This window comes from Mus caroli, unplaced genomic scaffold (genome assembly GCF_978045245.1).
Source record: "Mus caroli unplaced genomic scaffold, Mus_caroli_1 scaffold_13, whole genome shotgun sequence".
NCBI lineage: Eukaryota > Metazoa > Chordata > Mammalia > Rodentia > Muridae > Mus > Mus caroli.
In genome coordinates this window covers 70,921,532-70,944,698 of record NW_028227268.1, presented here as the reverse complement: position 1 = coordinate 70,944,698, position 23,167 = coordinate 70,921,532, and the positions used below count along the sequence as shown (strand labels likewise).

At 50.0% G+C, this 23,167-nt stretch overlaps 1 protein-coding gene and 1 pseudogene across 1 annotated transcript; both read right to left on the bottom strand.

Annotated features, from left to right (window-relative positions):
- Nucleotides 1-425: 425 nt before the first annotated feature.
- On the bottom strand, nucleotides 426-1,356 carry LOC110305525 (olfactory receptor 2Y1B-like; annotated as a pseudogene).
- Nucleotides 1,357-1,446: 90 nt separating this feature from the next.
- On the bottom strand, nucleotides 1,447-19,517 carry LOC147001527 (vascular endothelial growth factor receptor 3-like). Its single transcript, XM_085830031.1, has 9 exons — nucleotides 19,432-19,517; nucleotides 6,575-6,671; nucleotides 5,843-6,087; nucleotides 5,504-5,616; nucleotides 5,251-5,413; nucleotides 4,918-5,057; nucleotides 4,476-4,644; nucleotides 4,088-4,193; nucleotides 1,447-1,584 (listed from the first exon to the last, which is right to left on the bottom strand). The coding sequence occupies exons 1-9, from the start codon at nucleotides 19,487-19,489 to the stop codon at nucleotides 1,542-1,544; spliced, it is 1,134 nt and encodes a 377-aa protein (XP_085686157.1). The 5' UTR covers nucleotides 19,490-19,517; the 3' UTR covers nucleotides 1,447-1,541.
- Nucleotides 19,518-23,167: the final 3,650 nt, after the last annotated feature.

Genomic DNA, 23,167 nt, shown 5'->3' with positions numbered 1-23,167 from the left:
TAACCAATCATGGATAACTTGGGGGGGCAAGGTTCACAACAAAAGCTGGTATACATGAAGGTCTGCTCATCTTGGAGCAATCATGTGTTGGGATACAGAATTTGACATTTGAATACAAGCAGCACCAGACCAACCACCTACATTCTCTCCCTCTCAATTATACTTAGAGTCCATGTCCATTCTCCTATGGAGAATCGCTATACCTCTCTCCCAAACTCATTCCTTGGAGACGTTATGACACAAAGCAACCCTTAATAGCTATTTCGTGAGGGTCTAGAAGTGTTTTAATTTTCAGATAAGTAAGAAGTACAATCCTGATGCCTACTGAGGGATATCTTCTGGAGAATAATAGGTCTCTCTAGGCAAGATGAGTTTTGTCATATGAGAAATATTAGACAATATTTGTATAAACTTCTGTTCCCTTCCTATGTTGTGCTTGTATCTCTCCCTAGTACCTTGCATAGAGCCTCCTTCACATCCTTGTTTCTTAGGGTATAAATCAGAGGGTTCAGCATTGGAGTAATGATAGTACAAAAGAGGGCAGCAAACTTCCCTTCACTCCCGGAATACACGTGGACAGGTTGGAGATACGTGTACAAGGCTGAGCCATAAAAAAGAAAAACCACAGTAAGGTGGGACCCACAAGTCCCCAGAGCCTTTCTGCGCCCAGCTCTTGACTTGATCTTCAACACTGCATGAGCAATGTGTGCATAGGTGCCTAGAATTAGTGCTACAGGACAGACCAAAATTACAGCTCCAGCCACAAACAAATAGGTCTCTGGTCCCCCTGTGTCTTCACAAGCCAGTTTCAGGAGAACAAGCATCTCACAGAAGAAGTGGTTCAGGTGATAGCCACAGAGAGGTATGGTCATGAGGCTTGTCTGAGTCAGAGAGTTCACAAGGCCTCCCACCCAGGAGGAGATGGCCAGTGCATGGCAGAGAAGGGGGTGCATAATGCTTGTGTAGTGTAGTGGACGACACACAGCGACGTAACGGTCGAAAGCCATCACCACAAGGAGCATACACTCAGTTCCACCCAGTAAGAGCACTATGAAGAACTGGGTCATACACCCAACATAGCTCATGGTCTTGTCAATTCCAGAAATATTGACAAGAAGCTGAGGTACAATGCTGGTGGTGTAGCAGAGGTCCAGGAAAGAGGTTGTTAAAGAAGAAGTACATTGGTGTTTGTAGTCGAAGATCCATTCGTGAGATTGTGATGATGGTGAAGTTGCCAAAGATGGTTAGGAAGTAGAACATTGAAATGAAGACAAAAAAGATATGTTCCAGATGAGGTCAGTCTGAGAAGCCCATCAAAATGAAGCCACCTTCTAAGGTGGTGTTGAAGCTGCTCATAGATTGTCACTCTCACAAAACAGAAGACAGCTCAATGCTTCCAATCAGAGCATGCACTTTGGAGTCACTTGAGCCCACAAAGTAACCCAAAGCTTTATGAAGCCTGGCATATTTGCCTTAATTGTGGTCTATCTCATGTTGAATCTGCTAGGTGTCACAGTCTGAAGGCACAAGGAGTCCTTGTTTTAAAAACTCTGCAGTCTGCTTGGATTCCAGGGACAGCAGGGCCTACAGGGAGGAGAGATTATCAGCAGCTTATCTACAAAGGACTGCAGCACATCAGTCATGCAGACAAAATCAGACATGCAGACTAAAGCTCTGGACTGGGCTGACTTATGTGGCCAGCTCAGCAATGTCACTGGTCTTCAGGCCCATCATGAGATCTTCAGTGGCACTTCTGGACTTACCCCTAAATCCTTTGACACTCCCCTCTCTACCAGTTTCTGCTTAGGGCAGCCCTACTCTTTTCTGTGAATTTGGCCTAGGGACTAGGAAGGCAGCTTCCCAGTTCATCCATGAAGTTCTTCCACACCTGCTGGCTGAGCTTTAGCATCAGAGGCTGACTTCAACACCCTCGGTGGGCCCTGTCTTCTTTCTCAGTGTATACTGATGAGGGAAGGAATAGCAACAGCTGAGCCCATGGAATGTTAATTGCCTGCTTCTCGGACACCTGCCTCGGGAAGCTCCAGTCAGTTCTCTAGACCTGGACCCTTCCCACAGGGCTTACTGTCTTACTGTCACCCTAGTTGGGATGCTCTTTCTGTAGATGACAATTTGCATGGCTCTCTCCTTCCTGCACTGCAGCTGGAGTATTGGCTTTTCAAGAAGGTTGTCATCTGGCCCTGCCTGCCATGTTCCACTGCCTGCCCACCTCCCTTCCTCCCTCTCTCTCTTTTCCTCCATCCCTTACTCCTTCCTCCCTTCCTTCCTTCCTTCCTCCCTCCCTTCCTTCCTTCCTCCCTCCCTCCCTCCCTCCCTCCCTCCCTCCCTTCCTTCCTTCCTTCCTTCCTCCCTCCCTCCCTCCCCTCCCTCCCTCCCTCCCTCCCTTCCTTCCTTCCTTCCTTCCTTCCTTCCTTCCGATCAAACCAGGACCTACACTCCTATCTGGCACACTGGGTTTTGTACAAGTTGGTTGACTATCCTCTCACTGAACTGTGAGCTTCAGTGAGGACAGGGACAACTCGCTGCCATATCCTGTTTACACAATACCCCACTGGGCATGTGTGGTCACTCTAGGTCTCTGCTGCAAGTGTGAGCAAATGCCTCATACCCTGGACTGTTTCTGCAGCCTGAGTCCTGGGCTTCTAGGCCCCTCCCCTCTGAATAGGCTAAGCTAGGACTCCGTGGCCCTGAAAAGGGACATCTCTTAGGTTAAAAACTCTCCTATGCCTCAGTGTCTTTATTTGACAACTGCAGGAATTGCAAAGGCTCACTGAAATAGTGCCTGCACTTTGCTGGGCACACCGGACCAAAGACCCAGCCTGGCTGGCTGTCCACTCATTGACTTAGTGCCATCTAAACAGTGGTGACCTGTGAGACGGTGATGAACACGTGCGTGCTGGGACAGCTGCACACTGCAGAGAGGAAGACAATAGCTAAGAGGGAAGAGAAGAGTCAGAGAAGGTAGTTATGTTCCTGTGGAAAACTGTGCTGAGAGCAGACTTAGTCCTGCTGGCCTCAGAGGTCAGGGGACTCTGTGATCTAAGAGTTGTAATTATGCTAGCTTCATCGGTGAATTTAGGACCTTCCCTCTAGGGCTCTGATTCTATGCCATGTGGTGCTCTATGGCTCAAAGCTATGGCAGGATTTAGGGAGCCACAGACTAATTAATAACTGAGCCTTCACAGAAGCCAGCTTCCAGCCTATGGCCAGTGGGTTCTGGCTGAAGACCTTTGGCGCTTCTGTTTGTCCTGCACCAGAACCTTTTTACCAGGTGTGAGGTGCTTCAAGCTTGGAAGGGCAGGGCTACCCTGGGTTTGACAGGAAGAGATAGCAGGAATTCCTGCCAGGAGACCTGGAGCTCAGGTGGGAATGCTTGTCCCTCTTCTGGCCCATTTTCTTATCTGTACAAGGTAGATGGAAGCTGCAGGAGAATTGAATCAAGTGGGCAGCTCAGAGTGCAATGGAGGATCGAGGCTTTGTACTCAAAACAGAAGGTATATCACCGAGGGTCCCCTCTGTGCCCTGGGCATACCCTGTAGGGAAAGGCCAACTCTCAGGTCTCCTACAGGCCTCTCACTACCATATAGCTCAGAGCCAGGCTTATCAGTTTTATGATATCTCAGATTTGTGGGTCAGAAGGTCCTCAGAGAAGAACTCTTCCAAGAAGGGAGCCCAGAGAACTAGCCACTGCAGAGCAGGCCCTGAGTTTGTTCCCTGCGTGGAGATGCAGCTAGCAGAGCCTTGCTGAGTCTGAGGGGATGTAAGAAGCAGGAATATAAAACCCCATACTGCCAATCACACCCCACATACCGGATCTGGTGTTTAAAACATTTTGCAGTTTAGCTGCTCCTGGGCTGAGCTTCTTCTGAGTATCTGCATGCATTCCCTTTAGGGGCTCGATTTAGGGAGGGTCCCACCTGGATTTCAGGGTATGGAGGCCCTGATGGGCAAGGATTAAATCCTCTTTGAGATTCAGGGCTACTGATCTGATGGGGAAGGATACTGTCCTTTTCATTCCCTGGTCAGTCCTTGTGTTAAGCCTGGTGGGGTAGCAAGGGGAGGCTGTTACCATTGGAACTCCGGTGGGGGATAAGCTGCCAGCTTCACCAGCTCGTCACCGGCTGTGGCCTCCAGGACAGGTCCTTTGAGCCACTCGACACTGATGAAGGGCTTTTCTGCCAAATAGGAGGAATGAGTGTAAACTCAGGGCTGACCATCCACCAGGCCTTCCCAGTCTCTCCCTCTGCAGACTGGAGCTTTGCCTCACTGTCCAGCTGGTAGGAGCTGGGCAGGGCTTCCCCTCAGAGCCCTTCCTTCCTTTTGACTGGCCCCTGCTGCTCAGGTGCATCATGACCTCTGACCCACATCGCATAAAGACCCTTGTTCTCCAGGTTCCATGATACCGGACCCATCCCATCCCATGCCGGGCACAATGACCTCAGCCTCCCAGGTCATACCATGCACAATGACCTCTGTGCTCTCTCGGAACCGCTGAATCCCATTGTTGGCCTCACACACATAGGGGCCCAGGTCATTCTGGCTGACATTGTGGATGGTCAGGATGCTGGAGAGTTCTGTGTGGGTCTGCTGGGAACGCCGCTCAGGTACCCACTTAGCCCGCTCTGCCTGCCGCACCCAGGGGAAGCCCAGGGTCAGCAGGCAAGCAGGGACAGAGCTAAGCCAGCAAAGGCCCACACCCCTGCCCAAACACAAGTGGTTCTGGATGCCCCGCTTCAGAGTTTGCTTTGGTATAGAAAACTTCCCCATCAATCACTTGGGTTACTGAGTTTGCATCCCCTCTACACAGAGGCACAGGTAGCATGGACATGGTGACTCCTAGGGGTGATACTGAAGACAGGGCTATGGGAATGAGGACCCTGGCAGAGCTGCCGACCTTACCTGCTTCCCTGGATAATCCCAGTCGAAGGTGACACCTGAGTCGAACTCAGCCCACACTGTACAGTTCAAAACCAGCTTCTCTCCAACCAACAGCTCCATTGACTTCTTGGGGTACAGCTGGATGTCATAGAGCTCATTGCCTGGTGACACACACAGTGTCACCTCCCACAGTCCTCATAGGCTGGTACACGCAGAGAGCAGTGGGTGATAAGACTGTCTGTGATCCCCACAGCCCCGTGACTGAGAACTAGTAGGACGAGGTGTTTTGTCTGCCCTATTCCTCTTGGAGCACAGAGAGTGGTGACTAGGGGAGATAAAACTAGCGCCCCCTACCTGTGATGTGCACGAGGAAGGGATTGGAAAGAAAGTCCTGGTCACCCCAGGTGGTCTCGCACTGCAGGTACAGGGCATCGCGCAACAGTTGAGTGGGCACTCGCATGCCCCGGCGGTCATCCCACAGCACCTCCTGCCCGTCGGGGTGCAGCACTGAGCTTTGCTGGAGGGACATAGTGATGGTCAGCTGCCTTTCCCAAGGATGGCACAGGAGGGTGGGGTCCTGGGATTAGGCTGGGGAAGGGAGTGGTACCGAGCGCAGTGTGATGTTGAGGCCGGGAATGGACACCAAGCAGGGCACCCACATCGAGTCCTTCCTGTTGACCAGGAGCGTGTCAGGTTTGTTGATGAAAGACTGTTTAAAGTCTGAGGAGATGGAATAGGAGCTGGGTTAGGAAACAGCTCAGGAAGTCTCTGGCTAGGGTTGGGGGTGGGGAAGTATAAGGGAGCCCCATGGGTCAGGGTGAAGTTCCAGACTGCTGCTTCTGTGTGAGGCCCCGTATTCACTCCTGCTAGCCTGGGGTCAGCAGGGTGGAAGTGGAGTGAAGGCCCCAGGTACTCCCTCCTGGACTCTGCCCAAGATAGGCCTCACCTCTTACAAACACATAGGTGCTGGCAGCTGTGGTGCCCTCAATCCGGGCCTTGATGTACTTGTAGTAGCAGTGGTAGCTGCCTGTGTTGTTGGCGTGAGTCTGGGCCAGCAGTAGCACCTTGCAGTAGGGCCTAGCTTCTGTGCCTTCACAGTCATGCACAACCCGTGTGTCTTCACTGTCCTTCCCACCTGTGGTCAGTACCTCCTGGGCCCCTGGCCAGGTCCACTCGAGGGGGTGCTGCCCCCTAGCAGAGAATTGGAGAAGTCAGGATCTCTCCTACCTAGATTTTACCCAAGCCTCCAAGGAGCCTCCTTCAAGGGCAAAGAGCTTCACCCATCCTTATCTCTTTTCAAGGAAGAGTAATCCAGGATTGGGGTACACTCCCCAGATCCACTCCCTGAGCCCTTGACTCTCTGCCTTGGTTCTTGGGGCTATGAATGACAGGTTGATAATATAGTCCTTGGCTAATGGCTGGTACTGTGAGGAGGCCTAGGGCTAGTGATAGGTGACTGGGAATGGATGTAGGTGACTAGGAGAGGAGAAGAGAAGGCTAGGTGAGTTCAGGGTGTCTATCTGCACCTCTTCTGGGAGACCACACCCTAGGACTCCTTCTCAGTTTCTAGGATTCTCTGTTCTGGGGAAGAGTGGCCTTCTGGTTCTTCATCCAGACACCTCTTGTTCTAGTCTGGGGCAGCCTTCATGAACTGCCAGGTGGGGAGGAGCCAGGATACCTGCAGGATATGGATAGGCTGTCCCCGGTGTCAATCACATATGAATCCTTTGTGATGTTCAGGGTTGGAGGGGTCATGGAGTAACCATTTGCCAGGCCTGGGGGGCGGGGAAGACATGGTTATTAAGGAGCTACGTCATGGGGTCACATGACAGCTCCTGCACTGTCCAGGTACAGTTGGGCCTTCTGGGGTGCTGCCTCAAGGTAGGGACAGCCTAGTGGCTTTCAGTCTCCATAGCCTTGTCTCCCCATGTGCAGTTTGGCTACAGCATCAATCCGAAGGTCTCATGACAGCTACCAGTCTCCACCACAAACTGTTCCTTGCTCTGGTCAAGGCCACCGGTCCCCACCACCACCCTATCACTGCCACAGACTGAGTCCAATCCTAACTCACCATGACTGCTTCTCTGAACTTTGACCCTAAGTGAGCTGAGCTGCTGGCAGGAAGCAGGAAGAGGAGGAGCCTCCAGGTTTACTCATAGGGAATGGGGTGTAGTGGGGGACTGGGAAAAGATTTAAAGTGTGGAGTGCCCAGAGCTCTGCCTGAGACCCCCTCCATCCCGAATCCCACATTTATACCCACTGCTTATGACAGTTTCATATATCCTAGACCTACACTCTGCCTTGTTCTCTTCTAGGTCCCTGACAGTCCCTTTCTTCATAGCTTCTAGGTTCTGCAAGTTTCTCTTCCCTCTGCCTGACTGCCTGAGTCTCCCTTGGGTTCTGCCTGCCTAGGTCTCTTCCACACCCTCAGGTTTTCTCATGGTGCGTTTCCCCAGATGCACAAATGAACCTGCTTGAGCTGGTGAACTCACCTGCCGCCTCCCCTGGCTAGGCTGATGAGGTGGGGCCTCTCTGCTCTACAAGGCTCTGTGGCTCACATAGTTCTGTACCCACCATCCATCTCCCAGTAGGGTGTGTACATACCCATGCACATATGTGTGTCTACATGTGTGTACAAGAGAAGTCTTCAGTGTAAACACATCTGTTTGTATCTCAGTGTACAGATATGCATGTCTTTGAGTCGTGTGTGCTGCTTTAGCTGAGTGTACAAGTATACCTGATTGATGTTCTCAATTGCATATATATGCACTTGACAGGGTGGAATCCTGATGGGGTAATGGGGAGCATGGCCTGGGGAAGGTCTGGGCCTGGAACTTTGGCAGATGCATCCTGCCAGGATCATCCTGAGACAACAGGAAGGGAGGACTCTGTGGCTGGAGGCCCAGTGCTATGTCCTGTCTCTCCCCGCTCCCTAGTCCCTGTCCTCCTGCCCCTAGCCTCATCCAGTCCTTTAGGCCCTTGGGGTTTGGAGCAGTAACTCAGACTGTTTGCTCATGAGCCAGTTCTGTGGTTCTAGGTTCTTGAGTTATAGTTAGTGGGGGTAGAAAGGCAGAGCCCAGAGTACCCCACTATGCATGGATGCATGGTTCTACACACTCTGATCACAAGCCACCTGACCAAGTGGTATGGTGCCAGGAAAACACACTCCATATACCATGGTTTCATTTTAGCATCATGCAGACAACACAGCCATCAGCCAACACCCACCAATCTCTCTCTTCTGGTCACAATTTGTAACTATTTCCCTTCTTCTGTCCCTATCACCTCCCAGACGGGCTTGCCTGGGACCTTATAAAGTATGCAGTCCCATGGTTCAGTCAGTGAAACTGAGGCCTCAGCTGGACTCAAGTACTGGCCTATGAAGGTAGCTGCTTGCTTGGGTAGCCACTCTGACGGCTGCCAAGGTCTCCCTTTTATACTTAGGTCTTGATGCCCAAGAGAGCAGCCCTGGCCATGGGACACAGCTCGCTCTGAGGTTCTGAGATGAGAAGTGTCTGGGGGTACCTTACCTCGTGGGCATGCCTGAGGAGACTTCTACTGTTGGAGGAGAGAGCTTACAGAAGGCTCAGCTCCAGGGAAATCAGAGGAGGAGGACTCCCAAGAGGGTCTCTGTGGAGCTGGGCTTTGTTTTCTCCAAGGCAGGGTTTCTCTGTGTAGCCCTGGCTGTCCTGGAACTCACCCTGTAGACCAGGGTGGCCTTGAACTCAGAGATCTGCCTGCTTCTGATTCCTGAGTGCTGGGATTGAAGGGGTGTGCCACCACTATCAGGCAACTACTTTGAAGTAAAAGTAGGGTTCTCTCACCCACGCTAAACACTAGGTAGACAGCTGGGCAAATATGTGGTGATTGTGTGGATGGTGGTCTGTAATCTGAGCTACAGAAGGAGGTGGTGTGATGGGCATGGGTGGTGAGATCAGGGTGAAGGTGGCTTGTGGCATATAGAGAACTACAAGGGTCAGTGCCCATCTACCTTGGTCCCATCTAGGAGAGAGGGTATTCCCCTAGCGATGTCGTATGTGTACATCTGTGTGCACTCCTGGCGACTGCCAGTTTCAGAGCTGTGGCAATTGGAAGCCCAGCTTTCTTCGGTGGCCCTTCCGCTTCTACAATACAGCAGAGGGAAGGGCAGACCACTTGCTGGCTGCTCCTTGTCCCTCTGGCTTTAGCCTAAGAGGCTCAGGGAATCACAGCTATTCTGTCCTGCAGTCTGGGACATTCCCATTTCCTTCCCTTCTGGGGATATCCCTCTTCAGTCTAGTTCAGTATTTCCCTTCCCTAGGGAGCAGTCACCATCGCACAGGCTTCTGCCTTGTCCCTCTCAGGGCTCCTGCTGTTATTAACTCTAATTAGCTTTAATCGTGGCTTTCATTTTTCTAAACTCCAAATAGAAGATGCACAATGAAGATCCAGAAGATGGATGTCAGAGTAGCTGGTGGACAACAGATGGAAAGAGGATGAGACAGATGATGGACCATCCTGTGAATAAATGGGATGGATGGGAGATTGAGATGATAGATGGATGAGGTGCATCCATGATGACGGGTGGTTGAATGGGTGGGTGAATGGGAGAGGGTGGGTAGATGATGGAAGCAAAGGAGCCCATAGGAGCCTCTTCCCCATACACACTGTATCCCCCAGAGTAGGACTTCATCCTAATTAAGATTATCCATCCTATTTCCTCTTGCTTATATGAAACCTGACTTAGAACATGGCTTCCTCTGTGGGGTTCTCCAACCCACCCTATATCCCAGATGGAGAATGCCTTTTGGCCACTTCCCCTCCCTAAAACAACCCCTAGAGGCTCATGCTTTCGATGGCACCACGTTCTCCCCACTAAAGCTGTCATCAGCTTCTCGCATGCTCACTTCCTTTCATTCTCTGCTGACTATAGCTCCTGGCTCACCATCCTCCTTCCCACCCCAGCTCATTCCATTCTCCATTGTGGGGTGCGGGTGTGGCGGCAGTCCCAAAGGCACCAGGGACTGCAGCTAAGTCGTATGACTTGCACCTGACTTCCTCATATAAACCACAAACATCGTGAGAGCTGCGCAGGTGTACCAGGTTACTGGCGAAGCCATTTTGGTGGAGATATGCCCCTGCTGCCCTGATTAGCTGAAGCTGCGTGCCTGGTGAGGTGGCGTGGCCTGCTGTGCGTGGATGAGAACTGATAGTATATATGAGTGAGAGGCCCAGGGCTCGGAGTCTTTCGCCTACACGGTCAATGCGCAGCCCAATAAACGTGTGCAGAAGGATCCTATTGTGGTGTCTTTCTTGCTGGCGAGTCAGGCGTCCCACACTCCATGACTTCAGCATCCACAGGATGACTCCCCCTCCCTCAGGTCCGAATCCTCTTCTCCTCTCCCCCTCAGCTGCTAGCTTCCAGAGGCACACCCTGGATGTGGTCACCACTCGAAATCGCACCATCCCCGGATGCCTGTTACCCTTTGTTTCCATCCTTTTCCTTCTTCCGTTCCTTCTTGCTCAGGTGTCCTTATCCACCACTGATGAATGTGTCACCTTCATCAAAAATACCCACCACCCTCTGTCTTCTCCTGGCTCTGCCCTAGTCTGGATGCAGTGGAGACTCAGCCTATCACCCGAATTGTCCTTTTCCCTGTACTTCTCCGTTTCAGGACACCACATTCCAGAGAAGCTCAGCCATGCTTCACGAAGCCCTTCCTACTGGTCACGTCCCGTTGGTTTTACTCCTTGCAGACCGAATGGTCCTCGTTAGTATGACTCACAATGTTCTTTGCTTCCTCCTCAACCCTTAGCGTTCACAAGTAAGACATGAGATGGGGGGCTTTACTGCCCTACAGCTGAAGCCCATGCCAGCCTCTCCACACCTGCACAAGCTCACTGCTGTGCCCCAAACCCTAATGCCCTGGACCTAAATCTCACACAATTCATTTCTCGTCTGATTGCCAGTCTTTATGGGGAAACCTCCCATCTTCATACAATAAATCCAACAAAGCAATTCTCCACTTGCTTCTCGCTACTGTTTCCTTTTATATGTCCCCTGTGGCCAAAGCGCCCCTCAGACCCTCTTGTGCACCTCTGGAGTGCAGCTCCCTCTTAGTGACTCTCACAGCACAGATACACTGGCACCCAGGATGCTTGCAAGCTCCTGTGACCTCACTCTTTCCTTGTCTTCTTTCTTCTCCTCCGCCTACTGCTGCCTGTTCCTTTTACTCCCCCTTCCCTATGCTTTCTCTTCTAAAGGTCCAGAGATTTCAAAGAAATCTGTATCTTCAGCTCAGACTACTTCTCTCAACTCAGCTAAAGGAGTCCAGATGCACAGTAGATTTAACCCTGCAAACACTCCAACTTTCATGTTCTTCATCTAAAGCCAGACTTAGACTCCTTTATCCTCACCAAAGGCTTCTTCTTCTAGAGTCTCAGTGTCTCCAAATGGGAACATCATGAATGGCCACTTCTCTCTAGGACATATACCACAAGGCCTGGTAGGTCCCATGCGTTACATATCTGGTCTGTGCTCACCTCTGGGGTCCTACTAGCTACATTTGCCTCCTTCCCCCAATTAGCATCCCGGGCATGCTTTTGTCTTCCTCAAGATTTCCTCCATGAATTTGTTATTAACACACACCCACATACACACACACACACACACACAGAGTGAGAGGATAGAGAAACAGCGCAGTGACTAAGAGAACACTGCCTACTTTTCCAAAGGACTAGGTTCGATTCCTAGCATCCACGTGGTGGGTCACAACCATCTACAACACCAATTCCAGGAGATCTGATTTGTTTTGGCTTCTGTGGGCACCAGACATGCAAGTGGTGCACAGACACATGCAGGTGAAGCACCCAAAGACATAAAAATCACATATACATACATATATATATATATATATCACACAATAAGCTTTATAATATATGCTTACATCATACATATGTGACATATACATGTATGTCTCACAATGAAGTCATATCACATGTCTACACTTGAATTTTTTTCTGTGACTTTGTACTAACTTCCTGGGAAAATTCCTGCCAGAGACCTGGTGTCTGCTCAACTTTACACACACTCACGGTCCGTTCCCACCTCATAGCCACATCCTCCAGCCACTGCGTTGTTCATCAATGTGCCACGCTCATTCCCACTTTACAGCCATATCTGTCATCTATGCAAGTTTTCTCTTCTCTTCATGCTTTGTGTATCTCCAGGCCATAGCTTAGATGTGACCTCCTCACTCTTACAAAACCCAAGCAAACGTTTGCTTGTCCCTGCCTTCCATTGTCCACTAGCAATAAGTTTCAATGGGTAAGGACCAAGTGAATTCTCTTTCCATCCCTCCAACCCCCGCTCCATGCCTAGTTCAGCACCTGGTATAATAGATACATGCTGAGTAGATGGGTGGGTAGAAGGATGTGTGAGTAACAGGACAAGTGGATGAATAGATATGCTGAGGTGAGGAGAGATGGATGGTTGGATGGTGGTAGATAGATAAAGTTCAGTTTGATGTGGGAATAGATGTGTGAGTAAACTGGTAAATGGAAGGAAAGACAGATGGATGGATTGAAAGGCATCGTTGGAAGGATGGATGGATGGATGGATGTATGGATGGATATATGGATGGATGGATGGATGGATAGATGGATGGATGGATGGATGGATGGATGGATGATGGATGATGGATGGATATATGGATGGATGGATGGATGTATGGATGGATGGATGGATGGATGTATGGATGGATGGATGGATGGATGGATGGATAGATGGATGGATGGATGGATGGATGGATGGATGGATAGATGGATGGATGTATGGATGGATGGATGTATGGATGGATGGATAGATGGATGGGTGGATGGATAGATGGATGGATGGATGGATGGATGGATAGATGGATGGATGGATGGATGGAAAGATGGCTAAACAGATCACACTGTATTCATTTAGCCTGCAGCTAAGCAACACCTTGCTCCATTGCAAAAGATGCTTCCCGTTTGAAGGGTCAGGAGAACCTTGAGATTCCTCAGCATCTGGACCCATTTGGGCCTGAGGTCTGCTGTGTTCATAGGCTCTGTGACCGCCCAACCCCCACATGCAACCCTGCAAAGGGTGCATCCTTCCTGCCTGGCTGTTGTCTGTCTCTGCTGTCCTTCCTTTCCCGAAGCAGGAAGCACTGTCACCCTGGCCTCTGCTACACTCCCCCTGCCTTCCTGTTCCTGACTTGGGAATTGACTTCTTCCTCCCGGGGCCAGCAGAGCCCTGACCCCCAAGGTTGCGGCAGAGCAGTAGAGGCAGGCGCCAGGCTGGGGTCAGCAAGGCCAGAGCACACATCTCCTCTTGTCTGTGCTGTCAGCAGTCCTGGGGGCACCTTCCAGCCTTGAGTCACGGAGACCCTGGTGTCAGGCTCAAGAGACTGCAGTGCAACCACTCCCAGGGCAAAGCTGGCATCTAGCTGAGGACCAAGCAGGTGGTATGGAAGACTTTTGGCGAATTAAGGGTTTGGCACTGGCCAGGTCAATAACATCTCACTTAATCACATGAGCCTCAGAGGGAGGGGAGGATCCTGAGTCCAGTCAGTAATGAGGAAACGGAAGTAGCAGGTAGCTGTTTTAGGGCAGCCCAAGTCTATCTGAGCCTAGATCCATCCCTGCTTTGGAGCCTTGGCAGTAGGCAAAGATGCTCAGGCCAGAAAGTGTCTTCCCCTCCTCTGAATCCCTCATCTAAAGCCTTAGTGAGCCTCTCAGATGGAAAAGCCTATGGAGGAAGCCATGTGGGCAAGCTCCCTCCCTCACCCCTCTTCTGCTTCCTATTCATCTATTTATTGAGTTTGATGGCCCAGTTTACAGCTAGCAAACTTCTTTAAAGGGCTGACTATTCCCCCTCCTTTCCTTTTCAGACAGGGTTTCATGTAGCCAAGCCTAGCCATAAATTCTTTATCCTCTTGCCTCAGCCTCCCAAGTGCTGGGATCAGAGGCATGTACGACCATACCCAGCCAAGACACATTTTCAAAAGCATCTCCCTGGAGAAGCAGGGAAGACACAACCTAACACAAGAACATCTGAGAGACAGTGAGGATTCTTTCTCTACTGTGGATGTTCCTGGACTGGGTGTGTCCCATAGTCCTACCTAGGTGGACCCAGATGGAAAGAAAATATGAAGAATGTCTATAGGAAGAGATACAAGACACAGAAGTCTGGAACCAAGGGACGGTCATCTCCTTGATAAATGTGCCCAGGAACTATGCTAGAATTTCAGAGGGTAAAAAGTCTTGGTTTTCTTGGCAGGGCAGGCTGGAGGTGTTTTAGGGGAGCTGCTACACAGGTTCTGGGATGGGCCAAGGTGTGACAGAGTAAGGTACCAACCAACAGGCACACCTTTGAGGCTCCTCTTCACCCTCATCCTTAATGTCTGTTTGTTCCTTTCTGTCACTCTGAGCACTTGTTTTACTCCTCAGTGCCCAGCAGCCTCCATGGCCTTTAGCCCACTTCTAAGCACAGAGGGACATTGTTGCTTCAGGGCCCCATATCTGGCTCCCATAGGCCACCTGGAGCTGTGGATGTTCTCAGTCTGGCTCCTGAAAGCTTGCATTTCTTCACAGTCTGGCTGAGCACATCAAGCTGACCCATCCCTTGCCTGGCTTCAGGCAATGTCCTCTGTCTGCCTTGTCTACACCTGGAGAATTACTGCTGCTCCAAGGCTTGTGCAGCTTCCCTGAAAGTGAGGCTTAAAGAAACACTTGCAGCTCAGCCTTGACCTGCAGCTTAAGGATGGCTTGTGTCATGTGATAGTGCCTAGGGTTGAGATGTTAGCAGCTCACCTCTAAGTCCCTAGGTATAGTATGACTGACATGGAATGCTATCAGGAGCTCTGCCCCGAGCTGACTTGGAAAACAGGCTTGCCTGTGTTAGACTGACATGAATCTCTAGGCAGCTGTGCCCAGGAGGACAAAGATGGCCAGCTGCAGACTACAGACAAGCTGTGGTGGAATGTAAGGGGACATAGCTGGCTGGGTTGAACTCAAGTTCTAGAGCACTGCTCTTAGGGCTGCCCCTGTGCATCCCCTGCCGGGGGGGGGAGGGGGGCTGTGCAGAAACTTGGCAGGGAGATGGCAGGAGTGTTCTATCCTGGAGTCCTGAGCTGACCAACATTCTGTGCTTCTGAGCTCAAGGGTCAAATTGCCATCGGTGTCCCTTTTCCCATGTGTAGGACAGGAGCTGCCAGGGTAGATAGAAGGTGCTGCCCTTGGAGGGGGGAGGGGGGCGAGTTATGCTTGGAGCTGGCTGGTTCTTCACCACAATGGCCTGGACCAGATTTCATTTCCCTTCTCTAAGTTCCATATTGTCCCCTTGTGAGGTGCAGATTCCTCCCAAGATTACTATGAGTGGCAGATCACAAGTACTGCAATGCATTCCCAGAACCACTACAAGTTTAGAATACACAGTGACTGACTCATGGCTACTATAGTTCTGCTGAGGGCTTGGCTGTGGCTGCTTTGCCGGCCAGTCATTCTGTGTTGAGTCACAGCATTCAGGGAGGGTGCTAGGGACAGGTTTGCTCCATGGGGACCAGGGAGAGTGTTTTTGTGAGCTGATCTGGGGTTTGTAGACCTATTAGCAAACGATCGACCCACATGTAACTTTGAAAACCAGGTAGATGGAAGAGAGAGAGAATGATGTGGGTGGTGAAGTCATAGAAAAAGGTCCAGACCCCATCTCCTCTGCACAGTGGCATACCTTGGGGACTTCAATCCTGTTCTGTGCTCCCTGATCCTTCTCAACTGCTCTCCTGCATTTCTGTCCTGATGGGACCCTCAGCCCTAGACCATATCTAACATCAACAGGACAAACAGGAACCTGGGAACACATAAGCGTCCACTCATCTGATGATCAAGAATTGAAAACACACCTTCCTCAGGTTGGCAAGGATGTGGAGAAGCAGCAGCACATGCAGCAGTAATAAAAACTGTTCACGCACTTTGACCCCCCCCCCAAATTCTGCTTATGCCGATACATCCTGTTACAACAATAAAAGCAAATGCATATTTAGCACTTTCTGCGCACCCGGGCAGCACCATGCTGCTCACACACCCTATTCCCATTTATATGCTCACCCTGCCAGTTAGGTAGTGTCATTACCATTGTGGAGAGGGGAAACTGAGGCACAGATCGCCTTTGGGATCAGGGTTATGTCCACCTTCATGGGTGTCAGTATTACTTGCTTGCACATCTGGAGTTTATGAAACAGAACCAGCTTTCTCCTGCCCATCCTCCCTCAGCTTAGGCTGGTGGCCCAATGACGCTCTTACACCAGTTGTCAGTAACACCTGGAGACCTTGCTTCTCCACACGAGTTCCTCTTCCTGGGGTCCTCCTCAGGAGGATGACCTTATCACCCACCCGTTTGGTTAAGCCAGAGTCCTGTAGCACAGCCTCCCTCTTCCTACTTCCCAATGTCCAATTCACTTGTAGGTCCCTGCTTCGCCTGGACAGTCATCTATGTCACTCCTGTCAGCTCTTCCATCACTCCCTAACCAACCACCCCCAAGATCTAGCTAGCCTCATCTGACCATTCACTTGTCTCTGTCTGGCATTCCTGTCTCTGGGTATCATGTGAAGTGCTCCTCACCCTGCTCAGAATACCCTTCACTGACATTCTGCAGACTCCTTCCAGAAGTCGCTATATCAGTGGTTCTCAACCTGTGGGTTGTGACCCCTTTTGGGGGGGCTCCTAAGACCATCTGCATATCAGATATTTACATTACAATTCACAACAGTAACAAATTACAGCTATGAAATAGTAACTAAAATAATTTTATGGTTGGGGTGGGGTGGGGTGGGGTCACCACAACATGAGAAACTGCAGTAAAGGGTCGTGGTGGTGACAACTGGCTTCCTGTGAAGCCCACAGGCAGTAGCTGGGTGTCTCTGAGCACGTTCATCCTCATGCTTCAGAAATCCAATGCCACTTCAGTCTGGCACTTGGAAAACCCTGCAGGATGGGGTCGTGCCCCTGTCCTTCCTGCCATCCTGAGCAGGTGATGTGTGTGTGTGGCTGTAGCTGCACAGAGTCACAGTCTCTTTCTCTGACATGCTGGGAAGTTTGCCAGACTTTTCACCACACTGTTCAGGCCTGGCTTTGATGAGGGATCAGGGCCCCTTTTGCTACACTGCTTCTGAGAGACACTTACATTTCAGTCCCCCAGAGCTCTGAGCTAGGACTAGAAGGCCACAGAAACAGGTAGATCCCACTGTCTTGGACCTGGATTATACCTAAGAGCAGGAATATCAGAGAGATAGGCAGCCACGTTTGATGTAGACCATGGCAAGGCAGACCATCATTAGATGAAGCCAGCAGTCCCTCTGTGTCACCTGCTAGCTTCCCTCCAGACTAAAATCCCGAGACAGAGTTTATTAAAGCTGTCATCTGCCCTTTTCTACAGGGATCCTGCTGGGTTATAGAACTAGATCAGGACACCACGCCAAGCCCAAGTCCAAGGAGCCCCTCCCTCCCTGCCTGCCTGCCCCCTGAACACAGGCAGGACACTGGTGCTCAGTGGGGAAAGGAGATCTCAGGACACACCTTAAGGACTTTGGGGCACAGCTAAGACTAAAGTGTGAGTCTGTTGCCCTTGAGGGCTTCATTTTAGGGTCCCCAGGCTTCACACAGGTCTCCTACTCCCGTTTGCCTGCTCTTAGGGATTTTTTTCTTTCTATACCCTACCACGGAGCTATTCACCCCATCCTCTGCACTTAGAGATTTGTTCCTGACACAGCATCCCCCACCAGGCTGGGAGCTCCTGGATCGGTTTTCACCAGGAGTGAATGGGACCAGGCACAGGGCTCAGGGAGGCTTGGTCTCTATTTACATTGGCAGCCCTGCTCCCTACATTCCCCACCCATGCTAGGCCATCTTATCAAACTATCTCCTCTCCTCTTCACAGCCCGAAAGGTCATGGGTGCCTACTTCAGGGAGCACTCCCACCTTCCTTCATTTCTACAGACCTCTGCTGCTCTTTGCACCTCTGCAACCTGTCTTCCTTTCAGACCGGAATTACCCCAGGATTCTAGCAATGGGGAGGGGGAAGAATTTGCACAGCTTACTTTCCAGCCAATGTAACCTCCCGGAGCCTCAGATACCTTTCTTGGCTGAATGTGGGAGGTCTCCTGGGCCCAGGGAAGTCTCATTCCTCATCCATCTTGTCCAGCTAGAGCCCTGTTTACTTCTTCCACACATTCACTCGCTTAACAAACATATCCTGAACACTGGCGAGAAGCGTTATCCAGGGTTGGAGCAGTGGAGCAAGAAACAGCCAAAAGTCCAGTCATCCTTCAGTGTCTACACAGATTCAATCACATCCCGCTCAGCTTCCCTGTCTGACCGGATAGGGTGCTACAGGGTGCGAGCTGAGAGCGAGGCTCCAATATCAAAACTTGCATTAATTAGTTCCCTCCCTGCCGGCTCCTGAGGACCTTGGGAGGTTACACGTTCCCCCCTTATATAAAAAAGGGTTCGTACTCTTGTGGGAATAAAAGATGAAACATTCAAAGTAAATTTCTACGGCATACAGATATACAGGTTTCTCTCTCCGAGGTCTTTCTGCACGTCTCCGTCAAGCATCAGGGGCTCTGTGATGACCCAATCACCTTGGATTTCTAGGGACAGCAGATCCTGAGCGGATGCCGGGCTCATCCCTTGCCTTATCCCCAGTGCTTCCTTCCTGGCCCCTCCATATAGCTCTTCTGCTTCCAGAGACTCTTCAGCACCGCAGAGCCAAGCTCTCAACACAAACTTGAACCTTCCGTTCCCTGTTCCCAAGGCTCTCCTTGCAGCCTCTGCTTTATGATTCAAATCTTCTATCCTTTCTAATCCAGAGATCCCCTCAAATCCCGGGACGCCCTGGCCCTTCACCTCGACGTGGATCGGTCTGGAACTAGGAACTCAAGATTCGGCTTAGGTTTCAACTTGAATCTAGGATCATTTGTAAGGTTCCTGCAGTGGGGTGCGGGGTGGGGTGTCCCAAGTCCTCAGTCCTAGCCCAGGAGAAGGTAGACGCCCTCTGGGGGGACCTCAGGTTACCGATCTCCAGTGCAGACGCAAGGCGTCGGGAAGTGCGCACCCAAGTGCGGGGTCGGGTGTGGATCAATGGGGAAATGATTCACGCTGGAGGATCGGGACCCAGAGGCAATGAGCCCTGGACTTCCTGGGGACTGAGTAAGGACCTGAAGGATCCAGGCTAAGGATGCATTTCACTCCGGATCGTAGACTTAAGACTGGGACCTGGTCATAGTTCCGCCACCCTGTTCGTGACCCGGCTGCAGTCCTCACCCATTCTTTCCTGCTCCCCGCGGTCCCGGTCCCTAGCCCCCGGCTCCCATGACTTCCCTGGTTCCAGCGGGCGTCCTCATACCTAGGTTCCCAAACTGCCCCGTCCCTCCGCCCGCCCCGTCGTTGCGGTCTCATCACAGGCCCCTGTGCGCAGCGGGCCCGGGGTGGTTAAGCGGGAGTGGGGGTTGGGCTGTGGCCCGGGCGCTCACCTTGGAGGAGTCCGAGGCAGAGCCACAGGCGCAGGTTCAGCGCAGCGCCGGGCTGCATCTCCGGCCCCTGGGCGCGGGTGGGACCTGCGCGGCCGCAGCTCTGGGCTGGGAGGCGCCGGCGGGGCGCGGACCGGTCAGAGGTCCGGGGGAGGAGCCGAGGCGGCCGGGGCCGGGGCTCCGGGGGAGGAGGGTCACCGTAGCCTCAGCCCGCCCCTCGCCCCTCTCTGTCCCTTCCAGTTTGCCCCAGGAGAATCCAGCCTGGGTAGGGAGAGCGCCCACTTTGTGTAAAGGCTCCCAGTTCCAAAGCAGCCGTCAACAAGCACAAACTCCAGGGCCACTGCGGGTGGGCGAGGAGTGCAGGTGACTGCACTGTCCCCCGTGCGCGTTGTGGCGCTGGAGAATGAACAAAACCAGATAGTATTGTTTTCTGCATTTCCCTCCCATCCATAAGCAAAGCGGCAACGAATATAACGTTAAAACGGCTGTACATTAAATCTTAGCAAGCGCCCTGCAGAAGCCAGATCTCTCTATAGTGTGAATGGAGCCGGCACCTGGATTAACAATGGCCTCTCACCATCCTCCGACCATGAAAGACAGGCTTTCGCTTTAGCTTCCCCACCAAATACTTTTGCTCTGAGCTCATTCATATGTCTTTTTTATCAGGTGACACTTCACATTCTGTTTTGGCAAACGCTCTCGTACAGACTTCCTTTCTCTTTGTGGTTCCTTTGCTAGAATTTTCCTATTTCAAAATATATCCCAAATGACAATGATGATTTCAACATTTTTCTGCTTTTATGTACTGCGTTCCCACTGTTCCCACGATCCCCACCTACCAGCCCGGACTCATCCTTGCCAAAAGTCAAGGCCAGACTGTTGTTGATGATAGGACTGTTGTCCTATCTCAGCCTCCTGAATAGAGTAGCTGGGACCACAGGTGCACCCTATGCCCCCAGCCCCGCTCTAATAGTATCTTTGCACTGGGGAGGGAAAGATGTATTGGTTTAGAAGAGTGAGTCACTTTCCTTCTAGCCAGTGTCATTTATATTCATTCAAAGAAATATTTTTCTGTCTTGATATCACAAAGACATCTGCTACCTTTGTCATTGACAAATTCTCAGTTTCTCTTTTACATTTAGACCCCAGGCACCTATGATGGTGAAGGAGAGAAGAGTCCAGCTTACCTTCTTTTTCTCCATAATCACCTGTGAAGAGATAATTCTTTTTTTTTCTTGTTCTCACTTCTTTTTATTTCTTTTTTTTTCATTTTATTTTTTATTTTTTTCCCATTTTTATTAGGTATTTAGCTCATTTACATTTCTAATGCTATACCACAAGTCCCCCATACCCTCCCCGCCCCTCCCCTACCCACCCACTCCCCCTTTTTAGCCCTGGCGTTCCCCTGTACTGGGGCATATAAAGTTTGCAAGTCCAATGGGCCTCTCTTTCCACTGATGGCTGACTAGGCCATCTTTCGATACATATGCAGCTAGAGACAAGAGCTCCGGGGTACTGGTTAGTTCATATTGTTGTTGCACCTATAGGGTTGCAGTTCCCTTTAGTTCCTTGGGTGCTTTCTCTAGCTCCTCCATTGGGGGCCCTGTGATCCATTCAATAGCTGACTGTGAGCATCCAGTTGAGATAATTCTTTCTGCATGGTTTTTCTGTCTGTTGCCGTAAATAAAGCATCTGGTTGGAACAGACCGCTTTTTGGGCTTTGTCTCATTACCCAGTTTTGTGCTGATCTCCCATGTTGAACCTTTGATTCCTATCTGAAAGTATATAATCCTTCTAACTTACTCTTCAAAAGTGACTGCTGTTCTCTACTAGTTACATCTCCATTTACAGTTCAGACTCATTTCTATCAGTTTCTAGATACTCTTGATATCACTCTGACTTGAGTAATTAGTTTATTACTAATTTGGGAAAGCTTATTTCCTTTCAACCCACAAACATTGAGTATTGCTCCATTTTAAGATTTAAAGTTCTCCCAGTAACTTTTCATAGTTTTCTGTGTCAAGCTCTTAAACAGTTGGACTTGGCCCCAGATAGTTAATATTCTAGTGCAGTTGCAAAGATAACCATATATGGACATTTCATTTCCCAATTTTATATGTGTGTGTGTGTGTGGACACACACACACACACACACACATACACATACATTTGCTGTTTTTCAAAGTGGTTTTTCTTGCTAAGGATATTTTAGAGCTCTTTGACTAGTTAGACCAGAAATATAGTCTATCAGAAATATGATTTGTAAATGTTATCTGCACTTTGTCCTGCCAGTCTCTTAAGAGAATGTTTCTGCGGAGCCAGAGCCATGGCTCAGTGGTTAAGAGCACTTGCTGCTCTTGCAGAGGACCAGGGTTCAATGCTCAGTATACACATTAGCTCACAACCACCTCTAACTCCAGCCCCAGGAGACCTGACACCATCCTCTGGCCTCCTCGGCACTGTATGTTGTTATGCACATATATGCATACACACCTAACAAAAACCTCATACATATAAGATGAAAATAAGTAAATGTTAACCTGTTTGAACCTTTATTTTTATTTTATGTAAACGAATGTTTCCTTTTATGTATGACTGTGTACCATCTGCATGAGGTGCAGGGGAGGCCAGGTGTTAGACACCCTGGGACTAGAGTTAGACAGTTGTGAACTGCCATGTGAGTGCTGGGAATTGAATTTGGGTCTTCCAGAAGAACATCCAGTGCTCTTAACCACTGAGCAATGTCTCTCAAATACAAATAAGAATTAAAAATACAATGCATTTTGCATAGCAGAAAGTTTTCTGTTTTTGTTTGATTTTGTTGTTTGTTTGTTTTTGGCTTTGATGAAGTTCAGTTCATTGATTTGTTATGTTCTGGACCTTAACTTCACACAGGGTTCATCTTCTTGATCCAGAGAGTCCCCTTATTCAGAAAGCTGAAGCATCTATAGGCCTTAACTGACTTGCTCCGCAGCACGTAGAAGGGCTTGCTTTTTAGTTGTTCATGGCAGAAAGGAAAGTGTACTCTGGTTAGGGTGAGCATCATCTCACTTTGCTGTCATTTGTATTCACGATGTGGTAGCTATTGGTGCGCTCTGCTTTGAGCACCTTCTTCTTCTTCTTCTTCTTCTTCTTCTTCTTCTTCTTCTTCTTCTGTTTTTGTTTTTGTTTTTCAAGATAGGGTTTCTCTGTGTAGCCCTGGCTGTCCTGGAACTCACTCTGTAGACCAGGCTAGCCTCAAACTCAGAAATCTGCCTGTTGAGATGCCTTCTCAATTCTTGTGACCATTCTCTACTTTTGTGGCTCTGCTGTGAATCCTCACACAGTGATACACTACTTAATGACAAAGGGTGCTCTGAGCAGCATGCTGTCAGGTGACTTTTTGTTCAGATATCATAGCATAGATGTGCATAGACCTACACATCTAGGATTTATGATGTATACAGAACACAGTATTTCTCCCTTGGTCACAATACCAAAACAATAAAAGATGAAATCAAGCACAAGAAACTCATGCAAGAAATATGAAATTATGTGGCTGATGGTTTAACATGGTTTCACAGTAATCCTTTTTACAGATTTTAGGGTTTCTATTGCTATGATGAAACACTATAACTAAAGCAACCTGGGGTTGGGGAGGGATTTATTTGGCTTATGCTTCCATATCACAGTTCTTCATCAAAAGAAGTCAGGACAATTCAAGCAGGGTGGAAACTCAGAGGCAGGAGCTTATGCAGAGG

Excerpts from the sequence above, each read along its gene's own strand:
- LOC147001527 (XM_085830031.1), bottom strand. The coding sequence starts at position 19,489 with ATGCAGCCCGGCGCTGCGCTGAACCTGCGCCTGTGGCTCTGCCTCGGA. Across the intron at positions 4,194-4,475 it reads CACAGAGGTCATTGTGCATG|AAAAGCCCTTCATCAGTGTC; the intron begins GTATGACCTGGG and ends CCTATTTGGCAG. Across the intron at positions 1,585-4,087 it reads CCCCCACCGGAGTTCCAATG|GCCCTGCTGTCCCTGGAATC; the intron begins GTAACAGCCTCC and ends TCCTCCCTGTAG.